Here is a 14199-nt window from a genome sequence, read left to right on the forward strand (position 1 = left end):
CTGGGTAATTTTTGTTTTCTTTTTGTACCAGAACTACAAACAAACACCACATGCTGGCCCCAGAGAGAGGTGACTAGCTGGTGGGTTTTTGTTTTGTTTTGTTTTGTTTTTTGGTTTTTTTTGTTTGTTTGTTTTTGTTTTTTTTTTTTGTTTTGTTTTGTTTTTGTTTTTTTTTTCAGAGCTGGGGACCGAACCCAGGGCCTTGCGCTTGCTAGGCAAGCACTCTACCACTGAGCTAAATCCCCAACCCCGTTTTGTTTTGTTTTGTTTTGTTTTGTTTTGTTTTGTTGTTTTGCTGTCTCTTTTGTTGTTGTTCTCTCCCAGTGCTGGGGGTCCCAGGTCATCTTGCAGTTTCTGAGGTAAATCCACACCCTACTTACATTTTTTTTTAATTCAAGTAGCTGTGTCTTCTGTGGTGTGGAAAACTTCTAAGACCTTCTGGAACACTGAGGAGATAGATGTGTCTTCAAAGTCCGTGAAGTGAGCACTTGGGAGGTGGATGGCTCAGTGGCTAACACTGGTAAACCACTTTCAACACAAGCCTCACCTGTCTCCTTAGATTCTGAGATCGAATTCCCAAAACTGTATCAAACTGGGTCCATGTAGCATGTAAGTCTGTGATCGTGAGGCTCCCAGAACTACAGTGAGATGGGAGGTAGAGACAGGAAAACCTCTGGAAGCTCTTGGACTACCTTGGGGTACACGTGGGCACTAGTGAACTGAGAAGAGACCCTGCCCCAAACAGAGTGGAAGGTGAACACCACACTGACCTCATCCTCTGATTTCCATTAGCTCTGTGGCCTGCAGAGCCCTCGGATATGAACACAGATTGTGTGTGTGTGTGTGTGTGTGTGTGTGTGTGTGTGTGTGTGTGTGTGTACGCGTGCGCGTGTGCGTGTGCATGCGTATTATATGTATGTATATATATCATACACACATCACTCATAACACTTGTAGTGGACTCTCATAATTCACCTTACAGGTTCTTACTTCCATGCCCTTTGTCCTATTTTCTCCGATCCTAATTTTTCTCATCTCTGAATAATTATTAATTACACTTATCTCATGATAACTGGGAAGAAAATATGTTGAATAATAGCTGGGCACGATGCTTAGGAAGCTGTTAATGTTTCTTATTGCTTTGATCGTAGCAGTATGAGAATCAAAGGGAATAGAATATCGGGAATATTAACAGACTTGCTACAGATCAACTAGAGCAGGGTTTTCTATCATCTCCCTGGCCCTTTATGAAAGGTCTCTGGGGAGTTCTGGGAAGGCATTTGAAGGCTTCCCTAATGGGACCCTGGAGCAGGTGGGGGTTGGAGATGCTCTGAGGCAGCCTGCTGGCGGGGAAATAGTTAATGTACCTGTTTGGTGGGAATACAGATAGCTAACCTTTCCCTTTCTTTTCCTGGGATTTCCTGGCAAGCCAGAAGCTGGGCTGGCTCACTCATCCATTACCAGAGGACCTCATTCCAATCTGGCCCTGGGGTTTCAGGGAACAATTGCTTTGAACAATAGCCAGAAAACAAGTTCCACCAGTCTGGCCTTTTTTTTTTTTTTTTTTTTTTTTTTTTTTTTTTTTTTTTGCAACTGAATGCAGCTGGCTGGCTGAGGTGGGGGTTGGGGGCTGGCGGCAGAGTGGGCTTCACGGGGACTCCTCAGCTGAATCGGAAGAGCTAGCTGGTAAGGTCTGGTTTACGGTGTGGTGGTGTGGTGCAGCTGGTGTTGACTCCCCAGAAGTTTAGTTAATTGCAGAGATCTGCTAAGGGCAGAGGTCTCTGGGATGGGTCGGAGGACACTTAAGTCCAGAGAGGGTCCTGCCTCTCCTGAGCTCTACCGTTCGATTTATTTATGTTTTACAGTGTTGCTTAGCAGGTCTTCCTCTTAAGTAAATAGCATTATCTCCCAAGGAGTCTATTTGAAAAGTATAATGATCCCCTCTCCCTCCCTCCCTCCCTCCCTCCCTCTCTCCCTCCCTCCCTCTCTCCCTCCCTCCCTTCCTCCCTGTAGCTCCTTCAATACTTCCAGAGCTAGGACATGTAAATCTGGGTAGAAAGGTCTGCGTCCTTGTCTCTGTAACCTTGCCGGGTCTATTCTGAGCAAGAGATGAAGTTGTAAATATGTAACCACATTGACTCAAGATCACGGCTGGATGTCTTGTTGCTTTCAGCTCCCCCACTCCACTCCCCAGCTCAAACTCGCCTTCTCCCGCCCTTGGGATGATCACTCCACACAGCACTGGGGGCAAAGTCGGAAGTGTGCACAGCTGAAGTAATTTACAACCCTGTCACAGATGGTTTTCACAGCCATTCTTGGGGTGGCAGAGGAGTGTCTGGGCACTGTAAGAACCCTGGTTCTAGGGAAATGGCTGAGTGCTGGCTGCTGGCTGCTGGCTGCTCTGGGGTCTCTGCCCCATGTCTTTGCTTGCCAGGGAGATTTGAAGCTCTTGTGGACTTTCTTCTTGGTGAGCTGGAAAGGGGTCGAATCGAATCTTCTGGGGAGGAGTTCTGGGGTCCTAAGTATTTGGAGAAACAGAAAGTGAAAAATGTCACTGGCCCAGTCAACATCTGGTCTGTCCAAAGGATACTGTCCCTGGTGACCATAAATACCAGGCGGGAACCTATCCTCTCTCTGTGTGGTTAGCATGTGGTCTGATGTAGATGCCAACATGAAGTGACTGTAGAGCTTCCCTAGTGGGTTTGCAGCCTTTGGATGCATGACCCTGTGGGGCAGTGGGCGTGAGGCTTCCTGGGGGTTATGTTGGATGAGAGTGCATACCTGTGCAAAAAAAAAAAAGGAAGAAAGAAAGAAAGAAAAAGACACCTGTCATTGGGCTGGACTGGTGGCTCAGTGGTTAAGGGCACTGGCTGCTCCTCCAGAGGTCCTGAGTTCAATTCCCAGCTCCCACATGGAGGATCACAACCACAAGTAACTCTAGGTTCAGGAGACATGATGGGTACCAGACAGACAAGTGGTACACAGACATAGTTGCAGGCAAAACACCTATAGATAGATACACACACACACACACACACACACACACACACACACACACACACACACACACCTTAATTAAAAACCAAAAAACCCCAAAAACCAGATACCACTAAGGGCTATCTGATAATGGCATGCATGAAAAACATTATACCTACCTATTTCTCTGTAGGCTTACATCTATCAGTAGGTAGAGCACTTTCCCATCAAGTGCAAGAGCTGGAGATTGGTACCCAAAAATACCAGAGGGCAGGGCAGAGACATGGAGGCCCCGGAGCAAGTTGGCTAGACTAGAGGAATCCTCTAGCTCTGAGTGCAGACAAGATACACTATCTCAGAGTGATCGAAGACACTCAACCTGACATGGACATCTGGTCCCCGCAACACAAGCACAAACAGATGTGCATATCACACACTCTCTCTCTCTCTCTCTCTCTCTCTCTCTCTCTCTCTCTCTCTCTCTCTCTCCTATAGATAGATACACCTATAGATAGATACACACACACACATACACACACACACTCGTGAAAAAACACCAAAAGACAAACAGAAAGTACCTCAGGTTACTCCGAGTGGCAAAGTGAGTGAGAAGGAGGCTGGGCGTTTGAACGGTTGATTGGCAGTATCACTGAGTGGGCAAGGAGACCCCAGCGTGGACAGGCGTGTCTCCTTTTAGCTTTCCTCTGGACTGAGCCTCCTGCACTATTGGTCTGAAAGGAACCTTCTGGGCCTTAGTCCAGCTCTTGCTTATAGAAGAGGAGCTCAGAGCCTGGAGAAGACAGGCCTCATCTAAACTCCCCCAGGACATGGGTCTGGGGAAGCACCAAGAGGCTTGGGCTGTGCCTGTGTATGCTGGCATGAGAGAGCAGTGAGCGAAGGGCCCACTGACCTGGGCTCGGAACAGAGCCAGATTGTGCTATGCTGCAATGTGGCTGTAGCTGTAGGGGACCAGAGCCATCTGGAACCAGTGCCAGATCAACCTAATGCCCTCTGCCACCTCCCTGATTTGCATTAAATTTATATTCCAAGCTGTCCGTACTGTTCACAGATATTGGGTAGGCCGACAGGGATCACTCTTGAGTCTTGTGTGACCCTTACCTCACACAGTGCCTGGCAGCTGGAGGTGCTGGCTGACTAGATGGATGAATAAATGCAGGATACTGGCTTAGCGCTTAGCGCTTAGCGCTCAAAAATGTTCAGTCTAAAGTTCTTAAAGAAAGTGTTCGGCAGTCTGGGAATGGTAGCACATGCCCGTAATCCTAACACTTGGCAGGCAGAAGGAGCACCAGGAGTTCCTCTTCAGCTTTTCTAGGCCAACCTGAGCTACGTGAGACACTGAGTTTTAAAAATGTGTGTGTGCGTGCACAATATATATACAATTCAGATTTCATATAGTGTGTGTGTGTGTGTGTGTGTCTGTCTGTTTTATGGAATTCCACCCACTCATTGGCTAAAGTAGGTGATTGTCTTTAAAGCCAACCACGTATATGTGACTCCAGGGGTTGGGCTGTTCATTGAGAGGGAGGCACATGATTGTCCACAGCTGGGAAGTGGAGCTTCTGTGTCCATTGTTTCCATGAATCCACGCATGCATTCTTGCTGTCACTCAGCCTAAGAACTGATCAGACGTATCTGTGATCTGTATTGAAGTTTAAAGAGAAACAGGGCTGTCCGAATGGCTCAGCAGGCAAAGGTGATTTGCTGCCAATCCTGACTACCTGAGTTCAGTTCTCAGGACACACATGATAGAGAGAGAGATCTGACTCTTGCAAGTTACCCTCTGACGCCCCGACACGTGTGCTGTGGCACCAACACACACACACACACACACACACACACACACACACACACACACACACACACCTACCTCCTCCTCTTCCTCCTCCTCCTCCTCCTACCAATACTACTACTACTACTAATAATAATAATAAATGTATTTTTTAAACATTTAAGGGGAGGGGCTTAAGAGTTGACTTTGCACTTAAAAGTACTTGCTTCCCCCCCCCCCCCCAGTTCCCTTGCCAGGCAACTTACAAGTGCTTATAACTCCAACTCCAGGGGAGCAATAAAAAGGAGAGGGAGGAGGTCAGGTTATGGAAACCCCGCCTCTGCAGGCAGCTGGAGGATTGTCTTTGAAAGTCTTGAAATTCAGAGCAAAGGGGAACTCAGGAAAAGCTGCAGGGAAGCCAGGCAGCGCTTTCCAGGGTTTGTTTGTTTGTTTGTTTGTTTGTTTGTTTGTTTGTTTACATAGACGACCAAGGATTCCAGGATCACCTTGAGTGGTAGGTGCGGAGTCATCTTGAACATAGGATCCTCCTGCCTCCATGTTCTGAGTGCTGGGATTCTAGGTCTGTGTCACCCAGCCCTGCTTATTACAACACTGGGGACCAACCCTGGGGCTGTGTGCAAGCCAGGCAAGCATTCAGCCAACTGAGCTGCCTCCCAAGCCTCATCTGCCTGGGGAGAAACATGTTAGGCAGTGCAAACAGCCTCTCACAGTTAGTGCATCAGAATACCCAAACCGAAGCTTTGGCGTTTAGACCGGGATTTCCTTACAGGCCTGAAATCTAAGAGTATTTCTATGCAAATTCAGATTATTTCAGGGTTAGCGTGATGGCTTCGTGGTTCTGAGTGCTGGCTGCAGTGGCCGAGATTCTGTGTTTGTGTCCTCAGCAGTAGCACAGCACAGTGGCCTACAGCCACCGTAACTCCAGTTCCAGAGGGTCCGACACCCTCTTCTGGCCTCTGTGCACACCAGGCACATAGGTGGTACACATACATCCTTGCAGGCTAAACACTCATGCTCATAAGATGAAAATAAACGTGGAAAACATTTTAACAAAAATATAATTTCTCGTTGCTGACTTGGCTGAGTGGCTTTACCTAAACAGGTAAACAAATCTGCAGACTTGAATAATCAAATCTCTTTAAACATTTTAAAGTGTGTTTATAAATTGAATGTACCCACGCCCCTCCCATAAGCCTTTCATGTTTCCAGCAAGGCAGCAAAGTCTTTCAAGCATTTAACCCTTGATAGCAAATAAATTAGGCTGCTTATTTTAACTTCAGTTGTTAAGAAGTCGTCTCAACCTTTCGGTTCTTTTCTTATCTTTTCTTTATGTGTGTGGGTGTTCTGCCTGCCCGTGTGGAAGGCATGTGTGTGCAGTGCCGAGGGAGGCCAGATAGTCCCAGATCTGTCCTCACAGGCTGTTGGGAGCTACCATCTAGATGCTGAGAACGGAACCCTGATCCTCTGTAAGGAGAGCCAGCGTTCTTACCTGCTGAGCCATCTCTGTAGCCCCTCCAGTCTCCGTGGAATCATACTCTAGTTTTTAAATCTTACATCTTAATCTCATGCCACTTAAAACTGTGAAGTTGGGGGGTGGAGAGATTTTTGCCAGAGGACCCTGGGTTTGATTTCCAGCATCTACATGGTGGCTTTCAACTGTCTGTAATTCCAGTTCCAAGGGATCCAATGCCTTCTTCTACACATACATGACAGGCATACAGACAGGCACAACACTCATATACATCAGGTAAATAAGCAAACACATAAACACACACACACACACATACACACACACACACACACACACACACACACACACACAGAGTTTTTCTTTGAGACAGGGTTTTTCTGGCTCTACTGGAACTCACTATGTAGACCAGGCTGGCCTCAAACTCAGAAATCCGCCTGTTTCTGCCTTCCTAGTGCTGGGATTAAAGGCTTGCACCACCACCGCCCAGCAGCAGCAACTTCTGGATTTCCCTCTAATCATCCTTAATCACCTCTCATAACTTGTTTTGATATCGATTGCCTGATTTGAGGTCATGGACTCCGGCTCCCAGTCCAGGCTGTACTGGTCTCCTGCTGGCTTGACTGCCTCCACTTAGCTGTTGTCCTTCCCGATTAGTTGGCATCTTGCTTTCCACATTCTTCATGGCTGACTCTCAGCTGCCCATCTGGAGTCACTTACAAATCGCACTTCCCTGATAGCTGGTTAGGGAGCGCAGTTACACGGAATAACAAGCCTAAGCAAAGCCACTTTGAGCAAGAGCAGGGGCCTGGTCCTCACACTTCGTGGGTGTTTCTGGCTCCAAGTCTGGCTGGAAGCAGGGTGAACCAGCCATGCCAGAGGACTGACCATCCATCCCACCATAGGAGCCTCGGAGCCTTTGCTCTCACTGCTGTTCTCTCTGTGCTCTCCTGCATTCTGTGCAAGGTGGATATACTGAACAACTAAGCTGAAAGCAGGCTTTCCTAGAAGCCCCTTCCTCTCCCCTGCCCAGCAGGACTCGGGGCGTAGAGGCAGATGCCTAGCAAACTAGTGGAATGAACTACAACTTCTTTTGCGTTGTGCGCACGTGTGCAAATGTACGAAGGAGTGAGTGTACATGTAGGGGAGACTCTGTTTGTTTGCTTCTTTTTACTCTCAGCCACCTGACTCCTCAAAGGCTTCCGACCCCCCTTCTGCAAGGCTTTCTGCAGTAGTCACCGTGGAAGGCCACACGGGGCAGTAATCTGGCTAAGTCATTGGTCGAGTATCAGTCCTGTCCTTTTTGCCTTATATGACCTTGAACCAGGGTCATGGCCTCCCCTGGGGAATGGATTATGTAGTATTTGGTGGGCTTAGAGAACGTTATAGGGGAAGCTGTCTGTTGTCACAGTGCAGAGTGTGACACTGGAGTCAGGGTGACTGGATTCTGACCCACTCATGTCTCTCTAGCTGACCCTGTACTTAGCATCCCGCCTTTCTGAACCTTCGCTTCTCCAGCCATACAGAAGAGAAGCAGTAGTACTGACTATTACTTACTATTTGCCGTGGGTAGAACAGGGTCACGTCGATGTTGGCGGCTTACTTTATGGAATTCACCCATGATTTTCAATTCATTAAGCACTTATTAAGCACTTGCTGTATACCTACCATCTCACAAATAAGGAAAAAAAATAGATTGTATTGGGGTAATAGAACACGATGACTTCATAGGTAATGGGTGACATTTCTGAAGAGATGACATGTTTGCTGAGACCTAGAAGATAAGATTGCAGGGACAACCAATGAAAGCCTCCCTGCTGACGAAAAATAGTCCTGACTTAGAAGGGAGGGAAGCCCATATGGTCAGAGGCAAGTGCACAGTGGAGACAGGGTTGCAAGGTAGGGATGGCAGGTACACCTGGGGGAGGGGAGGAGTGCCAGCTAGGGACATTAAAGAAAGGAGTGGCCAGACCCAGGGCATTTCAGGTCACTCAGGCTGCCATGGGAGGGTAAGTTGAGAGGAAATCACAGAAGGCCAATGTGTGGTGACCCAGGCAGAGCCCAAGGCACCATAAACTGTGGGGTGACAGTCTACACTGAGCTGCACATATATGGACGGTGCATTTTTCGAAGACCAGATGCTGGGTTAGATGTGGTGTTGGGAGGTGGCAGACAGTGACAGGTTATCCAAGGATGGAAGTCCTTGCCAGGATACTGGCTGGAAGCTGGAAGCTGGAAGGGGTTGAGCTCTGCCTATCTGAAGCTTGGGGAAGGAAGAGCTGTGCTTTGAATATGTTGTGTGGTGTTACAAAGGCGGACCTGGTGATAGGGTGGTAACACTCTCCACTCTCCTCAGACCTTGTTCTGGAGAGCTGTCCAGGGAACTCAAGGCAGTTCTGCTCCACTCCCCCTCCTCCCACAAGGGACCGCATTGAATCTTGCGGTCATTCTGATCCTGCCCTGCCAATCTTGCCCTGTCAGTGTCCGAGGGGAGGAGTGATTACCTTTAGCAGAGGAAGAGGGAAAGGACAAGACCAAGGAAGGCCTGTAGCCTCTCCTCCTGAATCCACCCATTCTGGAGAAGTGGGACCAGCTCCTCCACTCAGGTGGCCCTCATAGCTGAGTCCCATCCCAGCTGAAGCCGTCCGGAAGACATTAGGTCACAAGTGAGGCTTTTTCCTAGACCTGTGTATCTGCCTGAGCTGTCAGGCTGCGTTGGAGTCTTGAGAGGCCGTCACTCAGGATGTTTCTGTCTTGGCAGCTGGGATGACAGCAGCTCCGTCAGCAGCGGCATCAGCGACACCATAGACAACCTCAGCACGGATGACATCAACACCAGCTCATCCATCAGCTCCTATGCCAACACGCCTGCCTCCTCCCGGAGAAACCTGGATGTGCAGGTAAGGAACAAGAGAGACTTTCCCAGGCTCCTCCAGCCTAGCTCCAGTTTGGCCTTGCTGTGGTTAGAATTCCCATGCCGATGAAGAGAGGTCCAACCCCTAACAACCAGTCTGTGTATCCTCACTGCAGGGAAAGAAGTAGTAGGCAGTACAGCTGGGCAAAGGAACTTGCACTCTCAGTGGTTTGGTGTGGGGAGACCATATTCTCTCCCTGGACCTCAATTCTGGCTTGTTTTTAAATAAACAAGCAGGAGTCAGAAAGAGAATTCAGTTTATAAAACACAACCCCGAGAACTTGTTTAATACCCAGAAACAAGATTTAAAAGAAAAAAATAAAGATTGTGTGTGTGGCAGTGAGCATTAGTATTCTCAGTTGCTACAGAGGGAGAGGGCTCACTGCCCAGCCAGCGTAGCCTACACAGCAAGCACCAGGGTTATGAGAGACCCTGACACCAACAAAATGGCAGGCAGCACTTGAGGAATGGGTGCTCAAGGGTGTCCTCTGGCCTACTCGTGTGTGCTCACGCTTGTTCACACATGCCAGTTCCCTTAGCGTGTGGACACAAGTATATGTACACACACATCTTTTTAAAACTGAAGATAATTAGCAAAGGGTGGTTGGTTCCCCCAGCGTGGACCCAACAAAGTGTATCTCCTCTCTGCCCCATGAGCCATTGCTGCCTCTGAGCACAGGTGTCTCTCTAGGGAGTAGAATGAAAGTTAAGGCTGAGAACTGTCAGCTGTGGCAGCTGTGCTAGCTGTGCCAGCTGTGGCAGCTGTGCCAGCTGTGGCAGCTGTGCTAGCTGCGCCAGCTGTGGCTCACATCCCTTGCTACTGTAGTGTTGTACTAGTTACTCTTACTAGAAATAGCTTTCTGCCTTGTTTTTTTAAGACAGGTTCTCCTGTTCTTTTATCCTAATGCTTCATTCTGAGTGCTGGGGTAACCAGTGTGACTCACACCTTGCTTTAAGCAACACTAGGGACCTAAACCTAGGACTTTCCTCATGCTAGTAGACCTGTCTACCCATTGAGCCACATCCTTGGTCCCTTCGTATTTTTGTTTTTTTGGGGGGGAGATGAGGGAGATTAGGGTTTTAGTTTTTGAGAAAGTTTTGATGTGATCCAGGTTGGCCTAGAATCCTCTTGCCTCTGCCTCAGAAGAATTGAGCGCTCATATTTGCACCTCCACAGCTAGCTTTAATCTTTCCAAATTGTATTCTGCACATGAAAGCACATACCTTAGCTCCTGGGGGTCAGACGCTATTCCTTTGCAGGAGCCAAGTCCCTTTGCCCAGGTGACCCATGAGCAGTGTGTGACAGTAGGCACAAGCCAGCTGCGTTAACTCCAGGATTTTGCATTTCAAACAGTTCAGTTCTTATAGACTCCACTTTATTGGCCCTCACTGTATTCCTTAGAGCCTGGACTCGACTCTGTAAGCCCGTTTTATTGCAGCATCCTCGTGGCTCGCTGCCAGCACAAGGTCAGCTGTGGCAGTTCTGGCATGGGTGAGCCATTTGGTCCCTCTCTCTAGTGGGGCCTGATGTTTCAGGTGAACTGCTGAGAAGCCCTGGGGATTACCACCCCCCTAACTAGCAGGCCTGCCCTCCCATTCTCCCATAGCCTCTTCCCTCTGTGTTGCTTTTTACTCTGTATAGGTAGGGGCCACGTTGGAAGCCTCTGCTTCAAAGGTGTCTCTTCTTTGAGGGTAGGACTAAAGAGAAGCTGTGTTGGCAGTGTGGGGGTTAATTCTATTCTACAGAAATGTAGCTGCGGACTACCTGGCCACATGTTTAAGGAATTGCTTTTGGGATTGCCTGTTATAGCTTGCACTCTCATTTTAGCCAAAAATTGCAGTAGGTATGTGTATGTGTATACACATGAGAGTGGATGTTGTGTTGTTATTGTTGTTGTTGTTGTTGTTGTTGTTGTGTTACCCAGACAACAAAAAGGTGGGCACTAAGATTTTGGGTTGTGCACTTTGTGTCCGGATCCTGGTAGTAGTTGGGTGAGTATGCTGATTTTCTAGGATTTTTCAAGCTATGCACTTAAGATTCTGTACTTTATTATCATAAGAATATGGCACCTATGAGGCTGAGAGATGGCTCAGTGGCTAAGAGCATGTGTGACTCTTGCAGAGGTCCCGTGTTCAAGTCCCAGCACCCATGTTGGGTGGCTCATACTACCTTTAAGTCTTAACTGCAGGGAACTCCACACCCTCTTCTAGATATATATAGAAGAGCACTTATATACTTATACGCACATGCACACACACACACACACACACACACACACACACAAAATAAACTTTTTAAAAAACAATATTGCACCTGTGGGACGTACATCAGTTGGTAGACTGCTTTCCTGCCCCATACAAAACCCTGCATTGGGGGCTGGGGATTTAGCTCAGTGGTAGAGCGCTTACCTAGGAAGCGCAAGGCCCTGGGTTCGGTCCCCAGCTCCGGAAAAAAAAAAAAAGAACCCTGCGTTGGATTCCCGGCACCGCATCAACAGTGCGTGGTGGTGACCTGTGTATGGAATCTCAGAACCTGGGAGATGGAGGTAGGGGGTTCAGCAACGGCAACCTTGGCTCCATAATGAGTTTCAGGACAGCCTCGGCGATGCAATGTATGAAACCTTACCTCAGAATTACACACGCACATTCCTCGCATGCACCTAACACCTAAATAAATAATTGTGATTTAAAAACACACTCGAAGCCATACTCGCTGAGAACGATCTCACGTTGGTGTTTAGGTACAAGTTAGGAGCACTTAACCCAGCCTAGGTCCCTGCTACATATTGGATAGTCAGTGTCTGAAGGAGAGCAGGGGGAGCTGGGACACCGAGTCGGAAAACCCTCCCATCTGCTTCCTTCTCACAGGCTGAAGTTTGTCTGCAGACCTTACTGATGCCAAATAAAATCCTGCGACGCGCATTTGAGCTCGGCGCAGGCAAAGGCCTTCCCTTTTGAGCAGCACCTTGTTCTCTTCTCACAGATGTCACAGGGTGAGGTGTGAAGGCTACTACCAAGCAGATACCGCAGTTGAGATCAGAAGTCATTTTGAGGGATACAAAGGGGTCACTGTTCGTTGGGCCGATTTGGTCTCTTCCAGGCCTACCCAAGTTGGAAATATCACAGTAAGAGCAGCAGTAGGTCTGGGTAGCAGAAATGCTGGCTGCAGCAGAGGATACCAAGATGCCTATTGTCACGATGTTTTTAAATGGACTTTTTGTGACATTCTCTTTGTTCCTGTCCAGGGAGCATCTCAAAATATTAGATTCCACATTCTGGCAGCCTTGCGCCTCCTCCCCCACAGGCTGGCAGGAATGCTAAGGGCCATTACCCCTCTTTGAGTGAATGGAGCCTGAAAGATGTGCCCGCACCCTCCCACTCCTTGGTGCGTGCGTCGGGGGTCTTGTCACACGATGCTTTACCCTGGGCGAGTGAGTGGGCTACACAGCCCATCGGGCAGGACACACAAGGCAAGAGAGGGCTTGGCGTTCCCACAGGAAACACTGCCCGTCTGGCCTCCTCACATCTGAGGAGAAGGGAATTTCTTTTTCCGGGAAGCGCAAGGAGAAACCTGGTGTACTGATGGAAAGAGGAGAAGGCAGAGGAGGTGCGATCACTGGGGGAGTAAACCTTCCTTCAGGGGACTCTGTCTCCTCTGAGACATGAGAAACGTTGAAGGTGCCCCACAAGGTTTTCATGGCCTGTTTTATGGGTACCCTGATTCCCCGCTCTCATGGCTCAGTGTAAGAGACAAAGACCTCTGAGTGAGACCTGAGCCCCTCTGCATGACTTCTAGGAGAGCTGGTGAGTCCAACCATGGCATCAGAGAGGAGGGTGACATTGAAGTCAGGCGTTCTGGGGTTGAGTTTCTCGCCACGTGATATCCTGGGGTGATCAGTCAGATTCCTAGAGCCTTCAGCCTCTCATCCACAAAATAATGACCACTAGTCCTGCACCTTAGGGGTATGTCACCAGCGGGCCAATTCGGGACAGGCTTCTCCCAGAGTCTTGAGCTGCTGGGCTGCTCAGAGATCCCTCTTATCTCTCTCTGCACCTTAACTGCCCTTTTCTCCGTCTCCCTCTTGCATCTGCGGTGGTAATCGGGAGGGTGGCACGCTGTCATGTATTTTGCTTGTAGTTTCAGAACAGTCTGCCCTCCGTTCTGCAGCATCTTGTTCCCCAGGCGCTGTGCTGGGGCAGAGTTCTAACAAGCGCACATACGCCCGCCGTGCATTCATTCATCTGTGCGTTCAGTCCATGGCCACTCCGTCTTCCACCCTTGGTAGAAGGCACTAGTCCAGGTGCTGGGGGTGGTCAGCTGCCTATGCCCAGATCATCTTTCATTTTAATGCCTGAGGTTTTTGTGGTTGTTTTGCTTTGTTTTTTAAACAAAATTCACAGGGGGTGTGATGATAAAAAAATACAACTGTCAGTTTGTTTGTTTGTTTGTCTACCTCTAAAGGTAACAGAGTTATGATGCACGTAGCCAGGATTGCTGTCTTGTGTGTCCTAGCATCCTCTGGCCATCAGACTATCAGGATGGCAGGCTCAGCTTAACTGGAAAGAGGCAGGCTGCTATATACCAGCCTTCCTGGGAGCCACCGCTTCTGACTGCCAGTTACTTCTCCTTAAACCTGTGCTTTCATGGAAGATGTGTTCAGTGTGAATCACAGTGCAGTCTCAGGGGATGAGTTGAAAGTGTTTGAGGGTCCTAGTGTCTGGGGATACAAGTTGCAAGTGATGCTGCTGTAATTCTTTACATTTTTATGGGCTGCAGCTTAAAGCCCCCCACAGCATCTAGACCTGCCGAGGGATTCAGTGTCTAGAGGCTTAAGCAGCTAAAACCCTGTTCAACTTCTGCAAGACACAGGTGGGGTAAATGCTAAAGACACAGCAGGGTGCTGGGGTGCTTAGAGCTGGGGAGTTTGGTGAGAAGAGCTGCTGTTTATGACATTTCTACACACTAAGCTCTTAGAAGTTCACCATCCATTCTCCAGTCAATGGTCTATTCAATTCCCACCTGTCTGACAG

General features: G+C 48.6%; 1 protein-coding gene across 23 annotated transcripts in view; it reads left to right on the plus strand.

Moving 5' to 3' along the window:
- Nav2 (neuron navigator 2) overlaps nucleotides 1–14199 on the plus strand; it is a 658517-nt gene that overhangs the window by 579174 nt on the left and 65144 nt on the right. For all 23 annotated transcript variants that reach the window (XR_015654269.1, XR_015654404.1, XR_015654363.1 and 20 more), the window contains one exon: nucleotides 9016–9154. Coding sequence is in view for 17 of the 23 variants with exons in the window: in XM_087609805.1 (XP_087465931.1) it covers nucleotides 9016–9154 (139 nt within the window). In the remaining 6 variants the exon portion in view is untranslated. The remainder of the gene's footprint in view (nucleotides 1–9015; nucleotides 9155–14199) is intronic.

Source organism: Rattus norvegicus, chromosome 1 (genome assembly GCF_021556685.1).
Source record: "Rattus norvegicus strain SHRSP/BbbUtx chromosome 1, alternate assembly SHRSP_T2T, whole genome shotgun sequence".
NCBI lineage: Eukaryota > Metazoa > Chordata > Mammalia > Rodentia > Muridae > Rattus > Rattus norvegicus.